At 42.1% G+C, this 12,348-nt stretch overlaps 1 protein-coding gene across 4 annotated transcripts in view; it reads left to right on the forward strand.

Annotated features, from left to right (window-relative positions):
* FREM1 (FRAS1 related extracellular matrix 1) overlaps positions 1 to 12,348 on the forward strand; it is a 225,559-nt gene that overhangs the window by 156,453 nt on the left and 56,758 nt on the right. For 3 of the 4 annotated variants that reach the window (XM_068234783.1, XM_068234786.1, XM_068234788.1), the window contains one exon: positions 6,121 to 6,535. In XM_068234783.1, the coding sequence (XP_068090884.1) occupies positions 6,121 to 6,535 (415 nt within the window). Of the gene's footprint in view, positions 1 to 6,070; positions 6,536 to 12,348 lie in introns of those variants that run through there. The other variant, XM_068234796.1, reaches the window with a different exon arrangement.

Consider the following 12,348-nt stretch of genomic DNA (forward strand, 5'->3'; position numbering starts at 1 on the left):
ATTTGCTGGTGGCTTAAAAGGCATTTTATTGATAAGGAGTGAAAATATCTCCTAGTAGAAAACTTGGGAGAAAAAGTGAATTGAATAGTTTTTATATTTTTTAATATGATTTGTCCAACACATCCTATCAGATTATTATTGATTGATTATTATTGATCATTTTATCTCGATTGAAAAACGTTTATTTTTGATTTCTTATACAATTGATCATCTTAATTGAAAAAAAACTGTGAGATTGAACGATTTGATAATGTCGTGTAAGGCCACTTTTAAAGCTACTAGTCAAGGGCCCAGCCGTAACCTATGGCACAGACGTCCAGAATTGCAAACCACAAATATCTGCGCATGCACTGTTGCATTCTGTAATGTTTAGCAACCATGCAGCAGAAGCAGCCTGCTCTCAGTTCCTATAACTGGGCTTCATCAGTTACATAAGCACATTTTCAAACAGGATTCTAAGCAGCAGCATTTTCATTTGACACACAAAAAGGAAAATATGGGCACTGCTTAATGCTATGAGATGAAATCCTCCAGTAGATATGTGACAGCAGTCCACAGAAACGCAGTTAAATGCCCATAAATCAATAGAGTAATCCTTGTCTTCTTGATAAGACAGTCCCAGCTCCAGGGCAGGACACACAGCAGAGTACGTTCAGCACAGTGGGTGGGTAGGACTCAAAGCTGGGAAAATATGCCGAAGCTGCCCAGCTCAGATAAGGGTTTCCCACAGTAAAAGCTGTTTTACTTATGAGAGATCAGGTGTTGTTGAAGTCCTCAATCATATAGTTCTTGCTGGAAGACTGAATTCTGTATAATGGCTTCTTATGTATCTTATGACATGATGCAGAAAAGTGTAGACAAATTTACCTTTTATATTATATAGCTCACAAATTTTGATTTTAGCTCTTCATGAGGTATTGGCTGCTACCATCATTGTCCATTTGGTTCACAATTTCCCAATTTGGATACCCCAATTTGCTCACAGGAAACATTAAGAATCTAGGTCACACGTGTCAAATTCCAGTCCACATAGGCCGAGGCCCCACACATTTTTGGCATAGCACAAACTAATTGATGAGGAGTACTGTAAGGGTTCTAAAAAATTTGTTTAACTTACCTGGGGCTTCTAATGGCCCCCCGCAGACGGCCTGTGCCCACGCCAGGACGAAATAATTTTCCGCTCCCCGCCGCAAGCTCACTTCCAGGAATTTACGACTTTAATGTCGCAAGTCACTGCACCTGCACGGCCCTCACCAAGCATGTCCTCTCTCCCGCTGATGTCACCTGGAATGTACTGCACAGGCGCAATGACTTGTGACATTAAAGTTGCAAATTCCAGAAGTGAGCCGGTGGCCGGGACTGGAGGATAGTTTTGTCCCGGCACAGGCACAGGGTGTCTATGGGGCCGTTAGAATCCCCAGGTAAGTTAAAATCATTTTTTTAGTACCCTTACAGTATTCCTTTAATCAGGAAAGGTGTGACTCAGCAAGTAGAACACCTTTCTCCATTTCTCAGTTTATCCTATACTCTGGCCTGGATTTGGCTCTTGAGGACTGGAGTTTGACACCTGTGCTCTAGGGCCCTTACTCAATTGTCTCCTAGGAGATAATATTTCATCTTCTCTTTAAAATAATTTGCCAGAGCTTTGCAATTGAAATAGTAGCTGAAAAAGTAATATCAAAATCATTTTGAGTATGTTCTTGCTTCCTGGTGGCTTAAAAGACATTTAATTAACCAGGTGTGAAAATATCACTTGGGAGATTGGGGGCAAGGATGGTAAGATTTCACAGCCTTATGACTATTGCAGAGTCCCATAGTGGTGGCTGCGGTTTAGCAGCTATAAATATGACACTGGCATCTGTGTATTGCGTCAATGTGGAGGAAGAACAGCAAGGACCCATGGGAGCATTGCCTGGGGCATAATTAATTTAAAAACTGTCCTGTTTTCAATTAGTACTTAAAACAGTTTTTCAAAATGTCTGTGGCTGCCAAAGAGTCACTTACCGGTATTTTTTTTCATAGAAATAGGCATGAAATAAAATTGCATAATATGGTGCAAAGCAGGAAAATCATCAATCATTTTTAAAAACAGTAACTTGCTAATGGATGATTTTATGTTTTTCAGTTTTAACATCCTAAAACACTATCTGCAAGAGAGCCATTTTCTGTTATTTACATCATATAATGGCAGCTCGGATTATTGTTTGATTTTTTCTCGTTTTGGTTTATAATGACACATTTTGCTGCGGCATAAAAAGCCCAGTAAGCACAGAGCGTCGAGGTTACATATCAATAACCCGTTAGGAATTAATGGGCGAAAATGAAGCACATAAAACATGAATGCTAATGAGCAGTTCAGTAGCCGCTACATCTGGTAGTAGCAAGATGGCACCTGGTGTTACAGTGTCATATCACAGGAGATTGTCACTGGTCCAGCTTCTTGATATAAAACTGGTATGGACAGGCTGTTTTACAATGAAAGTCTAATGAGAAGCCCTAAAACAAAGACTTGTTAATTTTTAAAACTGTTTTAATGAACATTTCTTGCTGTTAAAAATCTGGCAGAGACCCCCTTGTCTGCTAACCCGGTGTTCTCCCCCTGGCTGTGTTCAGGAGCTGGCCAGAACAGCCGGGGCAGCCTCAATTAATGCGCGTCCGAACGATCAGATTTAATGTCCCACTACTGCTTTTTTTCCACGAAACTGAAATATTGCTACGTATTGTCTGATGCTTTTGAGCTTAAATAAGAATGTGGCACTTCTTATTTGGACAGATGACACCGAGTGATTAGCAACCCCTGACATCAGGTGCCGACGGTGGTATGCCAAGTACAGGCGCAAATGTCCTCCATTTTGACACGCTGGCTTGATTCTGCATTGAATTGGCACTATTTACTGCTCCTCTGCATTTTTTTCCTCTTTATCTTTTCAAATTCCATGACAGATGGCAGCCTCTGTAGCCAGTTCCATCACCATGGAGCTGCAGGCAGCACAGAGGATCCATAATGTTCCATTGAAGATGTGGCCCCTGCTGAGCACCGAAGACTTTCGCTCACATTTTAACCGTTTCAGCTGAGTCAGTTATTCGCTAGAGTTGTGTTATAGTTCAGTGAATGGGGAACATATTGCTGATGAACCCTAGGAAACATCCCACATTAATGAACATAACCTGGCTTTATTATAGCTAGTGAATTCCTGGCTGCGTGTGACAACCCTGCGAGGCATAATCCTTTATCCTTTAAATTTGGCTACGGTTTTTCCTAAATCACACGTGTTCTTTTGTCAGTAAAAGATCTGACATAAACAATCTTTTGCTATATGCTATATAATATTAAGCTGTATTAAAGGAAAACTGCTCATAGTGTGTGCAAAGACAGGAACCAAACAGTGTACTGTTACCCTGGTTACATGTAAGCATGCTTTGAATAGTTTGTTATACCTAGTAATTCCTACCTGGCTGCATGCTGAAATGTAAGGATAATTTTAATAACATAGAATGGCCTGAGTTTATAGTAGGTTATATAATTTTAACAACAGTTTAGCTTTCCTTCAAAGCCTGACTAAACTCAAAACTAAACATAGCACCTTCTCATAGCTGTCATGCAGTTTTGTTAAAATTATGTCTATTACCTTTGCAACAGAACTTATGTTCATGACTGGACCATGAGAGAGGCTCTGCCTGAGGTGCTGGATGAGTCTTTCCCAGCTATAGCTTTGCTTGCCTGCAGCTGTGCATCTCTACTGATAAACAATACAGGGATAAAAGAGCAAAATGGTTTGGTGTGGCAAACGGTTGTCATGGGTACCTTTTCTCTATAGGTTAGATTCTGGCATCTCTACTCATTAAAACACAGAATCCTGGCATCATATTGCAGGGTCATTCATCTTTCAGTGCAGTAATGTAGTCTAATGAGCACAGTCACAACATCCATGACCCCCCTGAACAACTCCCACCCCTTCATTCTGACACATGAGCACATAATACATATTCCCTTAATTGGATAGGTACATTTTAGTCACATAATACAAACAAGAGAATAAAGCTCAAAAGGACCTCAAAAATCCAAAAAGGTAGATGCTTTATTGTAGACAAAAATTCACCAGTAATCAAAATAATAATAAAATCATATTAAAACTACAAAGTCCCTGGAGTTCCCCCAGAAACACCCTCATACACACCCACATGCACACTGACCACTCACAGATACTCAAACCGGTATGCAGTAGCAGTTGCTTCAAATTAACTAACAGATTTCTACAGGCTGACAATTAGAGACATTGATGTCACTCTGAGAAAGCCTATTGGGTGAAACATGTAAGTGGGAGGAGTCCTGGGAGGCCGGCAATGACACATGCACTTAATCCCCGCTGTCACGCTAATACGCGCGGTGTGGGAATCTGTTAGTTAATTTGAAGCAACTGCTGCTACATACTGGCCTATTCAGTGGCCTATTGAGTGGCTGCAGCTCTCAAGGGCTCTGAGTCCATCAGGAGAAAAGCGCTATACAAATGTTAGAATTAATGATTATTATAGGCACTGTGTGGTGTGGCTAACAGGGCAACTTTAACTGTTTAAGGCCTCTTGCACACTGCACGCGCTTCCGATTCAGATTCCGCTTTTTAACCAGTTTGTACATCCAATTCAGATTCTGATTTGCAGTTTGCTCCCTGCACACTGCAAATCGGAATCTGAATCGGATGTAAAAACTGATTAAAAAGCGGAATCTGAATCTGAATCGCGTCCAGTGTGCAAGAGGCCTAATAAAGGCTTAAAGAGAAACTCCGACCAAGAATTGAACTTTATCCCAATCAGTAGCTGATACCCCCTTTTACATGAGAAATCTATTCCTTTTCACAAACAGACCATCAGGGGGCGCAGTATGAATGATATTGTGGTGTAACCCCTCCCACAAGAAACTCTGAGGACCGTGGTACTCCTGGCAATTTCCTGTCTGTGAACCTTGTTGCATTGTGGGAAATAGCTGTTTACAGCTGTTTCCAACTGCCAAAAAAGCATGCAGCAGCTACATCACCTGCCAACAGTAAAAATGTCACCATGTAATAAATGTCAGAATATAAATCAGGGATTTAAAAGATTTTACAATGGGCAAACGCTGACTAAATCATTTATACATAATTATTGTAAAAATGAAGCACTTTCTTCATTACATTATTTTCACTGGAGTTCCTCTTTAAAGTTCATCTGACCTGAAAGGTTATATTTAGTTCCTTTTTAAATAATACCAGTTGCCTGGCAGTTCTGATGATCTCTTTGACTGCAGTAATGTCTTAATCACACACCTGAAACAAGCATGTAGCTAATCTAGTCAGACTTCAGTCAGAAACACCTGATCTGTATGCTGTATCAGGGTGTATGGCTAAAAGTATTAGCAACAGAGGCTCGGCAGAATAGCCTCTGTTGCATCCATATCCTTTTCAATTCAGGCATACTTAAAGAGGAACTGTCGCAAAAATTTTAAAATTTAAAACACATGCAAATAAGAAGTACATTTCTTTCAGAGTAAAATGAGCCATAAATGACTTTTCTCCTATGTTGCTGTCATTTACAGTAAGTAGTAGAAATCTGACATTACCGACAGGTTTTAGGTTAGTCCATCTCTTCATGGGGGATTCTCTGCATGGCCTTTATTCTTTATAAAGACATTCCCTGAAAAAGATTTATGCAAAGATGCTGGCCAGCTCCCTGCTCGCTGTACACTTTTTCTAGCAGTTGGACTGCCATTCACTAAGTGCTTTTAAAAATAAAGAAAACCCTGAGAGCCCCCCATTAGAAGACGGGCTAGTCCAAAATCTGTGGGAATGTCAGATTTATACTACTTACTGTAAGCGACAGCAACATAGAAAAGAGTAACTTATGGATCATTTTACTCTGGAAGAAATGTACTTCTTATTTGTATATGTTTACATGTATTTTAAATTTTAAGATTTTCGCGACAGAGGTCCTTTAAGGTTAAAGAACATTTAGCACATAACAAAAATGTTCACAAACGCTTCTGGGAAAAAACAAAAAAACCTTTCAGTAAAGGTATATTATCATTTCTTTTGTGTAGATGGTGAAACGAGAACACATGCTGAAGGCTACCTTGCCTCTTTTTGTCAGATTCCTTGTCAGCAATGGGCTCCGGACCAAGCATGGGACCTTGCACATTGCGGTAGAGATGATTGACAGGACTCTTCCTACACTGTCGAAGAACTATGTTCTTAAACAAATGAAAGGATCAGTGGGCCCGATTTCTCCTGACATCCTTCAAGCTATGGATCCGGACACAGCAGCGGAGAATATTACATATCTGATTGTGGGACCCCCTCAGTATGGGCACATATATCTGCGAGGGTCACTGTTGAAGAAGAATAACTTTACCCAGAGAGATATTGATAACCTGGAGGTTGCCTATATGCATGGTGGCCAAGATGCTCAGATTGACAAATTTACTTTTGTTGTGACGGATAGGACAAATCAAGGGTTTATAATTGATGGAAAAGTACAGACTGAACCAGTTCCTTTCATAATACAGGTAAATAAAAAAACAAATGTAAGTGCAGACAAATGTGCAACTTGATAACAAAATAAATGCATGTCATTCTCGTGAATTTATTAGCATATGTTAAAATATAGTTCCCAGGGATAACAAAGAACTGTAGAATGTAGTCACATTTTATTAGTAGAATGTACAGGGGCATTTCTAGCCTTTATGTCACTCCAGGCAAGAAGTCTTGTGTCACCCCCCAAAAAGCACACACACACTAGAGAATATAAACCATGTGCCGTATAGGGTGGATGCATAATACAGGGAGTCCCTGAGATACAAACAATCCGCCAATCCTGTTGCATTTTGTTGCACACCCCCTTCCTGCACTACCCCAGCTTAGTGTGTAAATGCAGAGTATAGCGCAGCAGCAGCTGTGCTCTTACCTCTCCGCTGGAGTCCGGTGCTGTGCTTCCGCCTGTCCGCTCAACACTCACACTAGTGCCCAGCATCTCCAATCGCATGTAACGTGATTACACGCTACATAAGGAGATCCAGCACTAGAGGGAGCAGAAAACAGACAGGAGGGTTGCACAGGCACAGTACTGCACCTCGGAGGGGAAGTTAGAGCACAGCTTCTGCTGCACTATACTCTGCCTTTACACACTGAACTGGGGGAGTGCAGGAGAGGGAACAGATAGTGGGACAAGGGGACAGAGGGAGGCACAAAGGGGGACAGAAGAAGGCACAAAGGGGGTCAGTAGGAGGCACAGTGGGAAAGAGGGAGGCACAGAGGGACACACACAGACCCGGATCATCCACAAGTCAAGGTGCCTAGGGCCTGGAGAGAGTCAAGGGGCCCAGTTTATGTTAGCCCCCAACAAATCTTACCAAAAAAGATAAGTGGTCATCAAGGGTGGGCCCAAATTTTTTGCTTGCCTAGGGCACCATTTCACCTTAATCCATCTCTGGACGCACAGGGGAACTGAAGGTGGCACAAGGAGATAGAAGGAGGCATAAAGGGAGATAGAAGGAGGCACAGGGGGACGGAAGGAGGCACAGGAGGGAAGAGTTGTCATTTGGGTCTGAAAGAGGCACAAGGGGACAAAAGAAGGCCCAAAGGGGGACAGAAAAAGACACAAACACCCATGGAGTGTGTTTTCATTCAGGGGCATGACTTAACTTGGAGGCATGACTTAATCAGGGGCATGGAATGTCTAAAAACGCTCCTGAGAATGTATACTTAATGCAGATTCAAAACTGCCAAACCAGCAGTCTGATATTTATATATGGCATTTGTCATAAACAGAACAGTGGCATCTGTGATGATGTAAATATCCTGTAGGTGTCATGCTCTCACCTGGGGCATTTTTTTTTACTTGTTGCAGCTGAGCTGCAGACAGACAGTGCTGACTTCCCTGCACGCGTGCTGCTGCAAAGCATTACATGCATTTGCAATGGGTGTCCTATCCATCTGCAATCAGTCTGCAGTGTTCAAACAAGTAGCACAGGATTGAGTAATTACTACCACTAGGCAAAGTGCCTGTCTTTGCCTAGTGGGTTCTGGTAGTATTTCTGTCTTCCTTCCATCAGCCTCCATACCTTGCACACCTGAAGGCCTGGGTGTAACCGAGTACTGGGATGAGGGACTTGTTATCCCTTGGCTGAATGGGAATGCGCCACACAGGGTGAATCATGCGGAGGACCAGGGCCGGGCCGAGGCATAGGCTGGAGAGGCTCCAGCCTCAGGGCGCAGTGTAGGAGGGGGCGCAGAATTCATTCAGCTGTCATTCCTAATTGTGTTTGAAGCAGAAAGAAATAAGAAAAGGGGATACATGGCAGTGACTGCAAGCCAGATAACTAAATATTAAGGTGTTGGGGAGGTTGTGGGCCCTGTGGCGCCTCTTAATCTAATAGCAATCAGTGTGTGACTGCTGGGGTGGGAGGGATGGAGGGGCGCACTTTGGTGTCTCAGCCTTGGGTGCTGGAGGACCTTGTCCCGACTCTGCGGAGGACATTTGTGGCATAGAGACTGAACCGAAGGCAGGGGAATCTGCCAGACCTTACAGTAAGCTTCTCAGCATGAATTATTCCTGTATTAGTCAAGCAGCACAATTCATTGTGGCCTGGATTAACACAAGAACATGTACCCTCCAAGGTTTTATCTTATTTTGGTCACTGATCTCTGTGACAGAGCCGAGGGAGGAATGGGCAAAAGTGGACATGTAATCACAGATTCTTCATCAGCTTTTAGATTTAGTGACATTTATTTCAAATAGGTCCCAGTAATGGACAGTAGGTGGGGGTTCAGGTTCTTAAGAAGGCTCAATCAACCAGACCAAAAAACAAATACGCCAGCCTATCAAGATTGACAAAGCTATTTGTACAGTGTAATGCACGGCAATAACACAAGTCTGTGGTACGTTGCTTATCTATGTTTGGCTTATTGTTTTCGATGACCAAATTTCAAGTTTAATTTGTTATTCATTGTGTGGGTATAGTATGAGGGATATTACAGTATTATTCAGGCCTATTTTTCATAGTAACTCTCAAGCAACCAGATACCACATTTATTAATAATTTATACAGGACCAATATTATCTGTAGAGCTGTACAAATGTGTATTTTACAAACAAATTACATTGAAATGTAAAGCCAACCAACACAGGTAAAACACAATTGGATAACACACACACAAGAATTCACAAGCTGTATATAAGATGGAACGACCATATGTGGTGAACAATCAGCTAATATGGACTAGGTGAATGAACATTCTTGCCTGTGGATATTAGTTTATATATTGCATGTTAGAATATTACAAGGTTGGAAAGTGTTGCAATGAATTAGGGAGGGAGTTCCAAAGCACAGGAGTGAACATGAGAAATCTTGAATGTGGAAGTGGGAAAAGGTGATAAGGGGAAAAGAAGATCATAAGCAGGATTGTGTACTGGATGATGCCTGAAAATGAGTGTGAAGATGTGTGGAAGAGTTAAGTTGGAAATAGTTTTAGAGGTAGGAGTTTGATAAAGAACACAGACATAGTCAATTGTGGAACTACATGGATTATATAGCTTAAATGAACTATATATAAACAGACAGTAATTGCTGTTAAATGGACCAAAGTGGATACAGCTACAATAACTACCATGTTTGGGACTAAGGTGCCCCGCTTAGTTTAGTGACCACAGGATAGTGTGCCAAGGTAAGTATTACAATCTTCAGATGATCCCATGTGTAAGACCTCATCAAAGATGTAACACGTACAGGAACATGCGTGAAAGCTCCAAAGGCACAAGGCATCCTTGTAATACACAATGCCTTCACATCAGCTACATGTAAACCTGAAAGAGAAAAGATGCCATGTGGGTTTTATTGTTCACAATTGTAAGTACTCCCATATCCACTCTGATGTGACCAAGGGCAGGTGCTTTAAATTCCATCTAAATGGGGGAGCAAGTGTTGATTGTCCCTGTTCATTTCACACAGAATATTAGAGATAAATTCTGAAATTATATTCCCCAAGTGATGATAGGCATGAAAGCTGAAATAAGAGCTGTTAATGAGATTATTGTTTAGCACGTCTTCCTATATGTCTTTGTTATGTAAATTTAGAAGATGCATGAAAAACAATAGAAGTGCAACATAAAGTGGGCTTAAACCACCCCAAACAAACAGGAATTTCTTATTATAGACAATTTATAGTATAGAGGCCTCAAACTCATCACTGTCTGGAGAATTGAGCAGAGGATGGAAGTATCTATTATGGCTTCACTCTGACAGACAGACATGGCTTCCATCCAACTATGTGAAGCTGCTCCCCATTGTCTGCAACACTCCCTAGAGAATGCAGAATTGGGGCACATTGACAGCCAGAACTGAGTGCCATTATCTTTATTTCTTGTTGACACTTAATACGTAAGATGCTACAGAGACATATCAAAGCATCTATGTATGTATTATACACAAGTCTAGGATTTCTTTGGAACAGTACATGGATGCACTGCTTTATCAGGTTTGGCATTTACAAGGGTCTGACCCAAATTAAGCTTTAATATGAGCAGGGCAGTTTCTAGGCTAAATTGCACCCAGGGTGAGGATGTAAAAATAGCGCCCCTCCCCCCATCCCCGTGAACCCTTATTTTTTAAGGACAGTCACACAGCCACAGGTCACAAGTAGATCTGCCTACTTACTAGTGACCAGCTGCTCATCCAGGAGGAAGCAGGGACCAGGAAAACACACAGGGGAAGAGCCCAGAAAGCCGACTCCTCCATGGGCGGCGCGCACTGACAGCCTGCAGTACCGCTACAGGATATCAGGTGTCACCACGCAGTGGTAATGTGATGACAGACGCAGGCAGCCCAGGAGTCAAGGAAGGTGATCGTGCTGGTAATCTTTCTTCTTCCATTTGGCTGCTCCACGTGTCACCAGCTCCCTAGCGGTAATGTCCTTCTGCCTGCGCCCCCCTTCTTCATCTCAGTCTGCGCCCAGGGCGGTCTCCCTGTCTGCACTGCCCAAGAAACGCCCCTGAATATGAGTTTAAATATGTGACTCCTACTACATTTTAAATGTGAATTGTGGGAACACATTAATAGAAATTCAGGATTTATTATTCAGGAGCAAGAATGGAAATCAGACATTCCTTAAACTTATTGACTACTCTAAGGCAGAGGTGGGCAAACTTTTTAGTTTGCAGGCCATTTTCCTCTAGCGATTCTTATACCTCCTATTTTCCTCTCCTGTACTGTCCTATTTCTCTCCCTCACTGCAGAGTTGCAAGCGAGCTAAAGGGTAGGTTTAAACTCACCCAATCGCACTTTTCAGTGGTGATCTCCATGGCTATGGCAGGGTCATGTGACCCACTATTATGTACTAGTAGAGTCACATGACACCGCTGTGGCCTATGGCTTAGTTAAGTATATAAGTAATGTATGAAAAATATATTCCTTTCCCCATTTTGCAGTAGGATATAAATCCTTACAGAAATAGTAAGTATCCACTAAAGTTCGATATTGTGGCCTGCCATTGTCATAAAGAGTCAGTTATTTTATTTGGTTGTGTACATAAATGTATCCATCAATAGGATTGAGCCAAAACGTTTGTCATGAATTGCATTACCCTGCCCCCTTCCAGGAAATATACCAGCCCCACCTCCCTAGCTATAGAAACTGGTTCCCCTCCTCTCTATTCATCAACTTCTTATGCTATCAGCAAATCTTCATGTTCTCTACTGATTGACACAGACCTCTTGGATACCCTGTAGCCTGGTGGGGTACAGGGTTGCCAACCTAATTTCTAATTTTTGAAGGACAAAACGCCTAAAATTCTGAACACCCAAAATTTTGGATGGACAGGGAATGGAGTCTGCAGCGCACTTTTATGGAGAGTGGTGGGTGGAGCTAAACTGTGCAATTATTATCCATTTTTAGTATTTATATAGGGGTGATATCTTCCGCAGCACTTTACAGTGTCATGTCACTATCCTCTGTTGAGCTCACAATCACAGCCAATGTGCATAGGGTTCAGTTCCGTAGAAACATAAGGCTTGGCATGCCCTGTCAGTCCATGCAGCTCATGAGATCATCAATATTAACTTTACTCTTGGGAACTGCAAGTCTCAGCATGCTCTGAGAGGACTTGCTAGTCAATGTTTCTAGAGGCTTAATTCGTATTTTCCTCTTAAAGGGTTAATAAAGTCTAGGAAGACAAGTGGCAAGAGGAGAGCTGAATGAGGATTACCCTGACCCCAGGTCACCGCTGGTCAGGAGGATGTGTCTGCAGTTCATGAGGCTCTCTTCCCTGCCTGAATCCTGCCTGTGTGCTCATTCCTAGGAGCATCTCCAGGGCCAGACAGCCAGGA

Source organism: Hyperolius riggenbachi, chromosome 1 (assembly GCF_040937935.1).
Source record: "Hyperolius riggenbachi isolate aHypRig1 chromosome 1, aHypRig1.pri, whole genome shotgun sequence".
Classification (NCBI taxonomy): Eukaryota; Metazoa; Chordata; class Amphibia; order Anura; family Hyperoliidae; genus Hyperolius; species Hyperolius riggenbachi.